Here is a 15,292-nt window from a genome sequence, read left to right as displayed (position 1 = left end):
CACGTGGGGCCGACAACTGTTGCGCTGGGGTGGCGTCTTGCCGGGTGTCGTGTCCACCTGCCGGAGCGGGGACGCACACACCCCCACCCCGGCCGTGTTGCAGGGACGAGTGTGCTGGGGAGCAGCGTGGAGGGGATGGATCACGGGCATCTCTCTGGAGAAAGTCAGATGGGGTACCCATCAGTAGTGGGGGGGGACACAAGTGTTGATCTGCCTCTGCTTATTTCAGTAACTGAAGTCCCTTTCCTGGGATCCGCACGTTAAACGTGTACAGTGGCCGTGTATATATACATTTACTTTGATAGTTTTAAAAAAAAAAAAACAGAAAACCTGAGTCGGGTGTGCTTTCATCCTGAATCCTTTATATTCAAATGCAGGTTGTTGCAGTGAATAGTAAAGAAGCGTTATCAGAGTGCAAAGTTCATAAGTACCTTAAAATATTGGAAGGCGGGAAGTAACCGCCTTCTTACAGTGCAATGAAGGTCTGGCAAGTTTGCTGCAGTAAGCATCATTAACTCTTGAGATAAATGCTAAGCTCATGTTTTTAATAATAACAACTTCATTTTTCTCTATATCTTAGATGTTTTTAAAATAACTTACATTTTAAAAAATCCTGTTCTCAAACTGTATCAACATCTTCAAGTGGTGTTGAGATGGCAGCTCTCAGCTGAATTTATTTTAAATGTTCGAGCAATGATGAAATGTCTTCTTAAACATTTTACTGATAATGAGTTACCAGTAACTTCAGCCAAGACTTCCTGAAGAAGGAAGCAGGTAGATTCGGTAGATTACGGCAGCTTTTCCTTCTGATTTTTTTTTCTGGAAGAGACATGCTAAGGGCTATACAAAGATTCAGATGTTGTCTTGCTTAAGAAGTGCCATTTTTGCCACCTTTTGCTTTTAATGGAGACTTTCCAAATTCATTGCTTACGTTTATCTCAAGTAAGCACACCAAGGCTATTATTAGGTATCCTTGTGTTTTCTTAATTAAAAATAAAGACTGTTTGAGATTCTGCAAGGCTCTTTGTGGAAGGAAGATCCGCTAATCACAGTTGATGTTATTAGCATCCAGCAGTTCTTGTGTGGGAGAAGGTAGTGGGATCACTTGGTACACAAGCGACGACATCTTTTAAATATTCGCTATGTCAGTACTACGGGGTACAGAAAGTGTACCTTTTAAATATTCGCTATGTCAGTACTACGGAGTACAGAAAGTGTAACGGGAGGAAGAGTACAGTTACTATAATATTTCACTTTCCTCCTATATAAATCCATATGCCTGCACTGTGAGGGTAGACACCATCTGAAACTGAACAGCCAAATTTTGTCTCCCTGCGTGCTTACTTCAGTGGAGTCAGAGGTATGTGTTGTCTGTGGAAGCATGTACGAGGAATACCAAATGAAGTACTTGAAGATTGCTGTATGCTGCAGTCAGTAACACTAGGACTTGAAAACTGTGTTTAGCTATGTAGTAATGCTTCAGTGAGTTCAAGTCAGGCCTTAACGTCTGTACAGCTTTGCTGTAAATGACTGCCAGGGCAACAAGAACTAGTAGATGTGTTTCCCAGATTTTTCTGTGCTAGGCCTGAAGAATGTCAAAGTGACAATAAAATGAGGTGCCACGTGAAAGCTGTCTGTTGGCGTCACGGGTCACTATGGTGCCACTTGTTTGAGTACCTTCAGCTGGTGAGTTTCATTAATGCATTGGATAAAATGATCTGTTCCTGCCCTTTGCTTTGCTTCCCCTTTCCCTTCCACTGACTGATTCTGAGCAGGAGGTAGGTAGGCATTACTGGGAAGTTTTCATCATCCTACCTTCCTCTCAGTCTTCAGCTCCTAACTCATCCAGTGGTGCGCCATTTATAAATCCTGTTTCTGACAATCCTTGCTGGTTTGTCAGAAACAAGCTCTTGGGCAAGGATCTTCACATGGTCTCATGGTTGGTTCTTCAAGCTTCTTGGGATCATAGAACTGCTGGCATTTGGGGGTAAGAAACACATGTGACTCATTGAACTAAAGGGCTTCTAAGAAGATGCAGTATCAGTGTTGACGTTTGTCAAAGATGATAGGCTTTTCATTACATACAGGTGAGAGTACTGTGGATGTAAGACAAAACCTAAATCATTTTGAAGTAGCTAATTTGGATTCTGCCAATTATTTGTCCTTTAGTTAATGGAGCACAGTCACTGAAGAACAAAGAGCTGAGCCTTCTATTTTAGTCGAAGCCTGTGGTTGAAATAAAAGATCAGTCCTCCTGCACAATTGGCATCCCAGGAGGAGGGGGATATTGCCTTGGGTGGTTACCTTTTTGGTAATTCCAAAACCCAGTGGACACCCTCAGCTCTTTGACAGCTCCATCTGCTCTACAAGTCTTATCAAACTAATCATGCTTTTATACTGGAAAGCAGAAGGGACTCTCAGCTGGTTGTTGTTTTTTTTCCCTTGCGCAGTCTCTTTTAGATTCCTTCCCAATACTTTGAAGCTACGTGCAAAATCAATAGTATTGTCCTGTAGTGAAACTGTGGTAATTGTTGGTAAACAATTAATTCATTTCCTGAGGAAGCAACGAGTAACAATAGAGATGTTCCCCTTCAGATATGAATAGCGATGTAAATTGATAATACTCTGTTGCTTTGCAACCGCAGGGTTTGTACACTTTTTGTTGTGGAAAACTGTAGGCAAGCAGATCAGTTGCGTACTGTATGCACAAAGGAAACATTCCTATCTGGTGATTAATTCTAAAAGCCTAGCGTGTTTTCTACAACGGTCTTTAAGTAGCTTAATGTGTGTCTCTCATTTTAGAATGGCCAGAGTTTCTTGGTGTTGGATGAACAGAGATTCGCAAAAGAGATTCTGCCCAAGTACTTCAAGCACAACAACATGGCAAGCTTTGTCAGACAGTTAAACATGTGTAAGTTCTTGGGTTTTTGCTTTCTAGCATAGTTCTAGATCCTGTACATGTTTAGTTATAGACAATTTCCTTTGAGCAGTGGCCCTGTGTTCTCTGCAACTAGGATACTGTCTCATCCTCAAAACTGGTATCAGGATAGTTGGAACAGCATAGTTTGAATTTCTTAATGTGGGTTTTGAGAGGTTTTTTTTTTCTTTTTCTGTTTCTTTTTTTAAAGATGGCTTCCGTAAAGTTGTCCATGTTGATTCTGGGATTGTCAAGCTGGAGCGAGATGGTCCAGTAGAGTTTCAGCACCCGTATTTTAAGCAGGGCCGGGAGGACTTGTTGGAACACATTAAAAGGAAGGTTAGTGAAAACTCAGTATTGTGGAAAATCTGTACTAGTAAGTATGAGTGAATAGTAAAGTTCATGTCAAGTTTAATTTCAGGATTGTGAGTGCAAATAAGTTTGGAGTTTGAGGAAGCAAACTGCGCTACTCATATATATCTTGACTTGTTTGAAGATATTTTGAGGGATTTGACTAGGCTCCTTTATCTAACCTGTTTTGCTGTCATTATAGTAAGTTTCACAGGTGGCAAAAATGAGCGAGTTATGCAAATATGACATTTTGCAAATGGGTATTAGAAGAAGTTCAGACATGCTTTGACTTTACTGTCAGTAATATAACAATCTGCTTGTTTATGTAGCTTGTTTCAGAACAAAGCTACTGTAAGCATTAAGCTTTCCACCAAAGAGAACAGGGGGCAAACCTATAAACACCTTTGTTATGCTGCTAAATGTGGTTCTGAAATGTGCTCTGCTGTTACTGTGAGTCAGGTGAATATAGATATTGAATAGGAATATGGCAAGTTAAACTGTGGTGAGAGGGATGTACTTATTAACATTGGGTTATTGTGAAGCAGTTATGATGAAGTAGAGCACTTAGGAGAATGCCTGAAGAATCTGAATGTACACAAATGTAACAACTAAAGCTAATGTGGTGACAGCTGTAAGAGGACATTTCTCTGTGTTTCTGTATTTTTTTATTTGATGCTTGGTTTATTATTAACTTAAATGCATAGTTTATCAACACTAGAAGAAAATATACTTAATCACCAAAAGAAAATAATAGTTAACAATGAGTAAAGGAAAGTGTTGTTTCTGGATTCCAATCTTTTAAAGGTTTCTTCTTCGAGACCTGAAGAAAACAAGATACGTCAGGAAGATCTCTCCAAAATAATAAGTAGTGCTCAAAAGGTGCAAATTAAACAAGAGACTATTGAATCTCGATTGTCTGCTTTGAAGAGGTGAGTTGCTCTATCAGCACCTGATCCCTAAAATTGAGTAATTCTGTTAATAGATATCGTACAAAGACCTAATTTTAGGTGTCTCTTGATTTCTTATTGCCTAACTTTAAATATTGCTTTAGGAAAATAAATTTCAATAAAAGAATTGCATTAAAAATTGAATATTCTGATATGGCTAAAAGTAATAGGCAATGTTGGTGTTTTGAAGAACTGTCTAGTAGTGGGCAATTAAATAACACCTTTAATAATAGTTCCATAATGCTGCTGAGGCTGAATATTCAGCTTGGCTCTTAGCATAAAGTATGCTGTTCTACGTCTTCAAGTTTGAAGTAGTTACTGTGTTTAGTTTGAGGCAGAGTTTGGTTTGTGCAAATTGCTTATAATACTTTCTTACTACAGTTAACGTCTTTGCTCATTGCTTTTTATTTTCCTGTTGTTGTCTTCATTCCCCCACTGCTAAAAATTGCCGAAGGGTTAATGCCTATGAAAATCTCTTTAGAAATCTAATTTGGAAATTCATTAGCTACCTCAGCGACAGAGGTACAGAATCTAAAATCCAAATGTAAATAGAGTATTTTTAGAATTTCATTATTACCTATTTAGTAATTACAATTTATTCTCAACAATGAGAGAGATGTGTGTCACAAATGACTTAATCCTTTAGAGTATGTAGATGCAGACAGAATATATGAGCATAAGCTCATGCATTGTAAATCACAGCACCTCAACAAGTAACTCGATCTCAGGACTCCTTAACTTATGTTAACTTGAGAACGTAAATGATTGTGTACCTCTGTGGCAGAGGTCACTGATTAGTTCAAGTTTTAAGAAGTAAATGCTATCATTTCTAGTCTTCAGTTCTAATTACTTGACTGGTAGAATATTCGGAGGCAAACTTATTTTGTCTAGGAAGAGTCTATTAGAATCTGGCCAGTCTAGAGTAAAAATGTTCATATTCACCCTTTTCAAATCGTAGACGAATTTGGGTTGGAAGGAACCTCATAAGGCTGTCAGGTCCAAACCCCTGCCCAGAGCAGGGCTGACTTTGGCTGAAAGGACATCCAGTTGCTAACGACCTGACAGTTTGTAGAGATGAGAAGATAGAATGGTTGGTCTTTGACATCTCCATATTGTTGTCCCATGAGTTTAAAATGATTGAGGTAGAAACTGGAGCTAGACCAGAAGACCTAGTCCTACAAAACATGTTAATAAAGCTGGTGAGAAATTGAGAAAGTTCAGAATCCCTGACCTCAGTTGTTAAATTTGTGATGGAACTGTACTCCTAAATTTATGTTGGACATAGAGCAGTTTGAGGAGTGAGTAATAAGCTGCTTCACACTGCATATAAACAGCTGTTTCTGAAAACTTAGCTTAAGGTTTCCTAAAAACCCAAACACCAGTGGAGAGATTTTCCTCCTTTTTTGGCATACATCTGTGTTGAAAATTAAACTGCAAAAGAGAGGAGGGTGGTATGTTGTCTTTCCTTATTCATTGAAGCTTTTGGTATTCATTATCTACCTCTTAATATGCTTTATGTTGTTGGAAACAATGAGGTTCATGGATACGATAGCGAGAGCCACTTTACAGCAGTTTTTATACTGTCTCAGTAACTGGACTCCTGTGAGTACTGGAACAACCGAAGTTTGTAAAATGGCAGTGTTTCATGAAAACTATTATTTTTTAGCACCTAACATGCCCCTTTACTGGAGCTAATAGAGGCAACTGTTACGATGACCTACAGCTGCATGTGCGACTTGAGAGCTTATTCTGTAAAGATGCTTTCAAGGTGGATGTACTGTTGCTGACAGGTGGCTTGCATTTAGCAAGAGGTGTGTGAGGGAGGGCAAACAGGCTTGGTATAGATGAAGAACTCTTGGTTTTTAGTGGTGAGAGGAAACTGCATTCTTATGCTGTTTGATCTTTTGCTGCTGCCAGAAACCAGTTGTATGCTTGATTTTTTTTTTTTTTTTAATTCCTTAGGATTTAATTACTAGGAGGAAGAGGAGAAGGTTACTTTGTAACAGGAAAGGAAACAAAATAGTTAATTTTTAAATGCTGAATGTATGTGTAATAAGTATTGCCAAATTTGGGATTTTTTTTTTTTTAAGGTGGACGGAAATTCTCTACAGGCTATTTGTTGTGTTTGGGTCTCTATTTTGTAATTATTTGCCAAGGCTGCTGACTGTGTGACTTTTTTTTTTCCAACCCACAATCTAAAAACACATTTCAAAGAGCTTTAGTGAAGCCAACTAATATTTAACAAAAATGATTAATGTAAATATTTTAAAACTTAGTTTTAGTTTGACTTTTAAATCATCCTTTTCAAATAGGGAGAATGAATCCCTTTGGAGGGAAGTGGCAGAACTGAGAGCAAAACACTTGCAACAACAGCAAGTTATTCGGAAGGTAAGGCTTCGTTCAGGTGTCCTGTGTGAACGAGTGAGTAAGTGCTTCTGACCTAGGACTACTGTGCCACGTGTTACCTTACTTTGCCATCACTCTTTTTTTTGTAGTGTGTGAAATGTCTTTTTAATAGAAAAAACAAAAGGGTGGTGTATGGTGAGCAAATCTTTGTGAAACAAACATTCCGTGTATTTCATCACATAAGCAGAAGATAAGGCTAAACTCTTCTAAACATTTTCAAAGAAAGGTTCAAGAACATCATACATCATTCATTAAGGTACCCTTAAAATGGTCCATCCATTTTTTTATTATTTCAGGAATCGGATGACTAATATTCTGTGTTGGATGATCTCAGGAAAAACTCTTTCTCACTGAAAGAATTACAGCAAAGTTCTGTATTGGAAGTTCACTACTGTCCCACTTAACTGAGCCACTGACTGTATATTTCTGAAGTTATCAGGAGAATAGATTATTGAGTGGAACCCACTGATAATATGTTAGCTTAGCTTAGTTTAACAGTTAGATTTATGATCTACCAAAACTGATGTAAATGTAAAGACTTTACAGATTTTTTTTTTAATTTTTTACGTATCAGAAATAGCAACACTGAAAGCAGCCTTGTAGCAGAGAAAAAAAATCTTACTGATTTTTTTTTTTCAGTTTGTTCAAGCCAGATACATACATTTAATCCTTAAATTTAAAACTTAAGGGAAGAAAGTCTAACATTTCAAAAGGAAAGGCAGCTGATGAATACTGTTAAGTGTACATGTAATTTTTTCTGAATCTGTCAAAAATGCCTTTCACCAGAACCAGTATTGACAGATACAGGTTATGTATACAGTCAACATCCCTTTGTGCCTTCTGTCATTGCTTATTAGAGTTTTCTAATAGCTGAGTTACTGGATGTTTTTCTGTGTATTGTATGATGTAGTGTAGAAGCCTAGTCTTATCGCCTGCTATGTGAAAAGCCTTTCTCAGACAACTGAATAACTCTCTTCTTTTTAGATGTTACCAGCAGTGTTTTCTATTCTACCACAATTTTTAAATTTTCTGAACAATTCTATATGAGAGTTACTAACAAAATAAGCAATCTGCTGTTTATGTATAGATTTTATTATTGGAGTCTTCTGCTATAAGGTATCTTGGTACTCTGAGAGAAACAATTACAGAGTAGAGCGACTAACAACAGTGTTCTTTTCCTTATAGATTGTACAATTTATTGTTACCTTGGTGCAGAATAACCAACTAGTGAGCCTAAAACGCAAGAGGTAAATACGGTCTTGAAAACTTGCTGTCCAGTCAATATACTGACATGTTTTGTTGACTAAAGCCAAAGAATTAGTTTTGAGATGGCTTTGTTCCTTTACTCTTTCTGATTTAGGCCTCTACTTCTGAACACTAACGGACCTACAAAGTCGAACGTATTTCAACAAATTGTGAAAGAACCAGCTGACAGTAACCACCATGTAAGTTTTCTTTTATGTGTACTCTTTGTTATGATGAAAGAAGGAGTGGAGGGGGGCAGACAGATCAAGTAGCTTGTCTTATGGGGAATAAAACATAGCTGCGTACTGAGAGCTGTCAACTTTTAGAAGTGATGCGCCATGTTGTGTTTCCTTCAGAAGCCAAGTGTGTTGATAATCACCATTCACTTTTCAGTATAAGCATGTATAAGCCAGTTACCTGTGTAGTAAATACAGCTTGATGTGATCCTACTGAAAGCAGTTTGCTTTTAATAATAGTGCTGTTAGAAGTAGCATATGTATGTTGTGTTGTTACCTCTGGGAGTTAGGTGCCCCTAGCCCCACACAGGGACAAGGATCTAGCGCGTTGCTCTGCAAGGCAGCATCCAACCCAGCAAAATAATGTCAAGTTCCTGTGCCATTTGAATGTGTCGTGCCACTGAAAGTTATTTTCTGCTGTCCAAATAATGGTTGGTGGGGAAATCATTAGAATGAGTGCTGCAGCACGGTACTAGAATTAATAGCTTTATAACAAAGTACTATTTAAACGGCAGTCACTGTTTTTAATATTCTTAGTTCTTGTGTAGTCCTGTTGTCGCAGCTTTTTTGTTGTTTTTGCTGACAGTGCTAGTATATTTTTATTTCTATGCCTGCAGTATTTGCCAAACATTTTTTTCTGTAGCTGCTGTTCTCCAGCTTGTTCATTTATTTGTATGTTTTTTCTATTAAATGTAGATCTATACAAACAGCTTGTAATCTCTGAGGTGTAGGAAAGCTCTTACACCTCTTTAGAATTGAAGCATTGTAAGATACAATGATAACTGTCAGAATGCTGAAGCTCATTGTCCTTCTGTCCCCTGACTCTTTTTAAAATAATTCTCAGGTACCTCTCAACAGAAATGAGGGCTTAAAACAAAGGGAACAGATTTCAGATGACATCATTATTTATGATGTCACTGAGGATGTGGGTGATGAAGAAAATGCCATGGGTGATGAAGAAAATCTTCCCATTACACCAGAAACCAATGAAGATACCACTTCAGATTCTTCCAAGTAAGAAGTCTCCAGAAGTCTAGATAGATAATTGGCTTTTGGTGTTTTATAATATGCAATAGTTCAGATGTCTTAGATAATTTTTTTAATTAAGTGGTCAGAATTATTCAGTACTCTTGCACGTATAGAAGCTTCATCTGTGAATTTACACTAGGTTCTGATTTACTGACCTCTGGACTTGTTCCAAATAGTTAATTGGCTGGTGGAGCTTTAGTATGCGGAAGATAGAAACTAGTGAGAAGCAATCTGTATTATTGCACTCTTGTTAAATACACTACTTGTCCAAAGACAGAGTAAGTGATGTCTTCTTACTTTCGGTTATGAATACAGACAGGAATGACTTCCCTTGTTTTTACAGATTTTTATGGTGAGTAATTTGCATGTGCTGTTTGTCAAGTGTTGGTGTGGTCTTTGAACTTCATTAAGCCAGTTAATTTCAGGTTTTTTGTTCAGTCCCAAGTGTTTTGTGACTATGTTCCTTCCTGTCTGTACTTAGCACTATAAAAGCAGTTCATCTTTCAGCTATGAGCTGTTGAAGCTTGGTCCAGGGATTGAGATGCAACTTTCTTCCTGAGTTGCATTGTATCGATAGGGTCTGTATTATGCCTCAAGGAACGAAACTTAGGTACCTCTATCTTACACTTGAGCTAGTACCATTGTTCTTGTTCAGCTGATGTCTGGGAATGCGTTCTGTGACAGAAAAGCTTCATGAAGGTAAGGCTGTGATAGAGAGGCAGCACAACTAACAGCTACTTAAGCGTTAAGAAAACTAGAATATGGATGAAAGCAAATGATTTGAGACTCTTTCTTGGTTTTTAGGTTGCCTTCGTGGTATACATAACAAGGTTAATTAACTGCAACACTGTCGACTGAGATCCTTTATGTTGTGGATGCTCCAGAGTTGATTCTGTTCAACAGGAAAGATGCAAAATATATATTGTCTGTCTAGTTTGATGGCCTCATATGCTTTGGTCCCCTTCGTACATACTTTACATTTATATGCAAGCTTACAGTTGTTCTAATGCAAAAAAAAAAAATCAGTGTTCCTCTATCTTTTTAGTAGTTGTTACTGTGGTCTAGCACAACAGTGTCTGCTAGCTGAGCTGCATTAACTGCATTGAGCACTACAGCACCGTATCAATGGAAAAGAGATATTTAGAGTATCTTGCTGTGTTTCGTATTAAAAAGCAGTAGGAAAGCTTATTTCCTTATAGTAGCTTGACTAAAATGAGAAGTAACTAAACCTGTGGAATAGCACGAATTTAAATGAGTGTATGAAAATGCTCTAAGTCATTTGTCTTATATTACAGCTGTAGTCATTCTCCCGATATTGTAATTGTGGAAGACGATAACGAAGAAGAATACGCCCCTGTAATTCAGGGGGATAAAAGCACAGAATCAGTTGCTGTCCCAGCTAATGATCCCCTCAGCCCGGTCAGTGACAGTACAAGCCCACTCATGTCAAGTGCTGTACAGCTGAATAACCAATCAACTTTAACTGCAGAAGATCCGGTCTCAATGATGGATTCCATACTTAATGAGAATGGAGTAATTTCACAGAATATAAATCTTCTTGGAAAGTGAGTAGCCTGGTCTTTTGTTTTTTCAAGTATTAGAACTGGTTATTTGACTGAAGTAAAAAGAACTGAAGAGTAGTTTCTGTTGAGAACTTTAAATCTATAGGTCACCTTTATTCTAACCAGTTTCTAAAGTTCCTTCTATTTTAAGTATTTTAAGATGGGACCTCTGATGTTCATCGTGGAGCGAGTGAATTGGGGTGCATAATCTGACAGTGTAATGTTGTGGATATCGTTGTTTAAACTGTCAGGACTGATCTGCGTAGCTCTTGCAGGTGGATGGGACTCATTCAGGCTACCTGGATGCAAGAATCACATCTCTGCTAATGTCATGTCATGTCATGGTGTTATGCTGATGTGATACCTGTTTCGGATCACCTGTCTGCTTTACTTGGGTTCTTCTCTAAGGACGCTAAAAGTTTTCTTTTTTTTCCAGGGGTTGCTTCTAATGAAAGACTTCAGTTCATTCTAGTTCTGGTGAAGATTCTTAGATGCATGTAGTACATCTGTGTAAAGCTTAATTGAGGATTTCTCTTCCTTTTGTTAAGGGATACAGCAATAAAATACTGTTTGTCTTCTAGAGTTGAACTTCTGGATTATCTTGACAGTATCGACTGCAGTTTAGAGGACTTCCAAGCTATGTTATCAGGACGACAGTTCAGCATAGATCCAGATCTCCTGGTTGATGTAATTTTCACTATCTATTTTAAATATTTTGGTAATACACTACGGAAAATATTTGTGTGGGTTGTTACTGTTTAAAATGGAGTCAAAACACAACAGGTTTTTGGGGGGGTTTTTTGCCTTTCTTCCCTTTAAAAAAGGGAAGTTGTAAATATTTGTGAGTGTGTGCTTCTGGGGCACTGGTCTACTCTTCTGCTCACTCAGTGCTCAAGTGAATGCTTAAGTTTTTGATTGAAGAATGGCTTTCTTAATGAAACAATGCTTGTATTTGTTCCTACATGAACTCAGACACCAATGAGATTAATACTCTTGCTTTGAAATAGCCCAGCACATCATCTGTGGTCTTCTCAATGAACTGGGGTTAAAAAGGCTCTTGGCATTTATTTTACAAGTTTCTCTGCCATTCCAGGTTATTTCTTAGGAGCATGTATCTGTTCTCAATTTGTCTTCAGATTTATGTCGAGTAGAATGGTCTAGGTTGGAAGGGACCTGTGCATGTCATCTAGTCCAGCCCCCTTGCTCAAAGCAGGGCCAGCTTGAAAGTTGGATCATGTTGCTCAAGACCTTGTTGACTCAAATTCTGAGATCTCCAAAGATGGGAGATTCCACAGCCTCTGGGCTGCCTGTTCCAGTGCTTGACTCTTCTTTGTGAAGAATTTCCTTATGTCAGTCACAGTTTTCCCTGCTGCAGCTTGTAGCTCTTGCCTCTTGTCCTTTGTCCACCTCTGTGGAGTTTGTCTTCTCCGTAACACCTCTTCAGAAGCAGTGGAAGAGTGCAGTTATCCTTCTCCCTTGTCTGCCCTCTCCAGACAGGGTGAGCCAAGTTCCCTCAGCCTCTTGTATGTCATAAGCCCCGAAACATCTGTGGCCCTCCGGATGCCCTCTAGTTTGAAAACTCTTGTACTGGGAGGCCTAAAACTGGACACTCTTCCACAAGTGGCCTCAGGTGCTGTGCAGAGAGAAATAATTGCTTCCAGTGACCTCCGGGCTATGCTTTGCCTGTAGCAGAGCATGCCCCCCTGTAGCAAGACCATGCTGCTGGCTCATGGTAGGGTGTTGTCTACCACGCCTCCCAGGTCCCCTCTCTGAGGGGACTTGTACTTACTAGTACAGATTTTCCACAACGCTGAGTTTTCACTAACTGCTCCCTGTCCGTTTGTTCCCTAACCTGGGCCAGTGCACGAGGTTATTGTGTCCTGGATGCGTTTGGCTGTTGAGCCTGATGGAGCGCCTGTTGGCCCCCCTGCCGCTTTGCTGAGATCCCTCGTAACAGCAGCTCTGCTCTCCCACGTATTGGTGACTCCTTCCAGTTTGGTGTCACTTGCAGACTTGATCAGGGTGTGTTCTTCCTTATTGCACGCAGAATTCTCCACGCAGCAACGCAAGAAGGAATCAGTATTCTACAACTGCAGCAAGCCGTGTTAGTCTAAGTTAGATGTAATATAGTTGTTTCCTTTGTGACTGAGGTTCATGGAATTCCAAACCGTTGCGCTCCAGAGCCAGGTTTTCTTTGCAAAAGTTGGTAACTACCTGTAAATAAACTCTAATCCTGATAGAGGGTGAAAACGTTAAGTATAGGGAATAGTCTCACACATGCAGATGTGATGTTCTTGTATTCTTACTAGCAACATCGAGATACCTAAAACTTGATGTGTTTTGTCTTATTCAGCTTTTTACAAGCTCCGTGCAGATGAATCCCACAGATCATATCACTAATACCAAAGTAAGTCTTAAATCCATTGCTCAATGTACACAGTAGTGAGAGATGCAAACTTTTATTCATCCATTACTGTTTTCTTTACTGGTATAATAGCACTTTTTTCATGCTCTGGCTTTGAAGAATTCCATGAGAATAGGAAGGCTGCAGCCGAATTCATCCTGTTTGTTAGGTTTTATACGGAAAAGGGAAAAGCACGCTAATTAATAATGTCCTTTAAAACTCATATTACCTTGAGGCCAATACCTGTACATTGTACCGGTCTCCTGACTTTTGTATCCTCTAAGATTTTAGTACTTGCAGACATGGTACACACTTTGTCAGAATGGTTTCATCTGTATGGTCTGGTGGGAAAAGCAGCACAGTAAAAAGCAGTAGAGCAAAGATCTAGCTCTTTGAATTTGTCCTCTTCATTTATGAGCATTAGTTTTGGTTCTTGCTTGAGTAAGCCTGTGTTTCCATTTCACATTTTCTCAGCCAAGGTCTGTTAGCATGGGTAACCGATAGCACTGCATCCCTTCGCAGATAAAAATTAGATTTTTTAAATAGTTGGTCAGCTGTGTTCTAGTGGCATTGGAAAAGACTTTAAGTGTGTGTTTTAAGACTTCGCTTTTGTTTCCAGATGGAGACAAAGGGAATAGAAACTACCAAGAACAATGCTGGTCCAGCGGCTTCACAGGAAACACAAGTTTCTAAGCCCAAATCAGGTTAGTTGTAGTGTTTTGGTGAAACAGTTTAACAGTTGAACAGGCATCGTTCTAAAAACCGTCTCAGTTACTTGCTCTTTGTCTGGTTTTGTGTCATGCTGGTAAGCAAATAACCAAAGCAAAATACTTGCTGTATTTGCTTTTTAGGTTTTTGGCACTGCACCAGGTGCAGAGGAACTGATGTTTTCACAGGAGAATCTGAACAAATAATGTTACACATGAATGTAACAATTCTTTAATCAAGCATTTAAAACAAACACCTCTAATGTTTTTTATTAATTATTCTGCAAATAAATTCTGTGGGTTGGGTTTTGCTTTTTCCTTCTGCACATAGAAAGGCATGTGAACCGGTAACGTTTTGGGAATTTTTTTCCCCTTAGATAAGCAGCTCATACAGTACACTGCGTTTCCACTCCTTGCATTCCTCGATGGGAACCCAGGCTCTGCCGTTGAGAGCGGGAGCTCTGCAGCCGAAACTCCTTCCTCTGTTGACAAACCGCTGGAAGTGGACGAGCTCCTGGAGAGCAGCCTGGATCCCGAGCCCACCCAGAGCAAACTGGTGCGGCTGGAGCCGCTGACGGAGGCAGAGGCGAGCGAAGCCACGCTGTTCTATCTATGTGAACTTGCCCCAGCACCCATGGACACGGACATGCCGTTCTTGGATAACTAATGGAACGGGGACTCTGTATATAGTCACGAAGATGAACTATTTATTTAGAATATTGTTTGGTATATGAGTTTTTTGTAAATCACCGTTTTATGTAACCAGGTAACGTGGAATCTAAAATACCTTTCCTGTGTTACTTCCTACAAGCGATTGTTTAACGACGTGGTTAGACAAGCTGTTAGACACAGTTGGTGGTACCAAGTCAGACTGTTACTGTACTGCTGTCACGTACTTGGTATCATAATACATATTGCTAAATATCCCAGGTAACTGAACACTTGTTAATAGTAAGCTTTGATTTATGATTTCTTATACTTCTGGTCTTACATATGATGACGTAACTAGTAGTGTGTGGTTAGGGAGCACTGACTTTCTGTATCTTGGGTTTTTTCTATTTTTTACAACATTTTGTTTTAACAAACATGAGGCTGTTCTGGGGTGGAGGGGACCAGGACCTGATGTAGGCTTTTTTTTTCCCTGCTTGAACTGGGAACAAAGTGCCTGTACCTTGCTAAATCTTGGTTCTGCCTTACTTTCACTTCAGCGGAAGTGCTCACACATAGCACAAACTGGGGAAAAGTTCTTTACAGCCGCCAGGCCCCTTGACTGCATGAGTACTTTTAACTTGGACCATCTACTCTGACAAAATAAATGTTGCTTAAGTGTGACGCTTGTTGAGACTTGTCTCTTGCTCCGTGTGCCAAGCGGCTGTGGATTTAACAGCCTGTTTTTCATGCCTGAGTAGCAGTGCAACGAGGTCTGCTTCTATGCACGTTTGTAGGAAAACAGTTTCATTATCATCTCCGAGGCTTGTTTATAAGCCT

At 39.3% G+C, this 15,292-nt stretch overlaps 1 protein-coding gene across 1 annotated transcript; it reads left to right on the top strand.

The window, feature by feature from the left end:
• Nucleotides 1-2,011: 2,011 nt before the first annotated feature.
• Nucleotides 2,012-15,133, top strand: HSF2 (heat shock transcription factor 2). The gene is made up of 13 exons (XM_009289121.1): nt 2,012-2,087; nt 2,803-2,911; nt 3,129-3,256; nt 4,073-4,197; nt 6,528-6,603; nt 7,807-7,868; nt 7,982-8,066; nt 8,947-9,116; nt 10,427-10,696; nt 11,275-11,380; nt 13,047-13,100; nt 13,717-13,801; nt 14,182-15,133. The coding sequence occupies exons 2-13, from the start codon at nt 2,881-2,883 to the stop codon at nt 14,469-14,471; spliced, it is 1,482 nt and encodes a 493-aa protein (XP_009287396.1). The 5' UTR covers nt 2,012-2,087; nt 2,803-2,880; the 3' UTR covers nt 14,472-15,133.
• Nucleotides 15,134-15,292: the final 159 nt, after the last annotated feature.

This window comes from Aptenodytes forsteri, unplaced genomic scaffold, assembly GCF_000699145.1.
Source record: "Aptenodytes forsteri isolate BGI_AS27 unplaced genomic scaffold, ASM69914v1 Scaffold217, whole genome shotgun sequence".
NCBI lineage: Eukaryota > Metazoa > Chordata > Aves > Sphenisciformes > Spheniscidae > Aptenodytes > Aptenodytes forsteri.
This window is presented reverse-complemented; position numbering and strand designations above follow the sequence as displayed.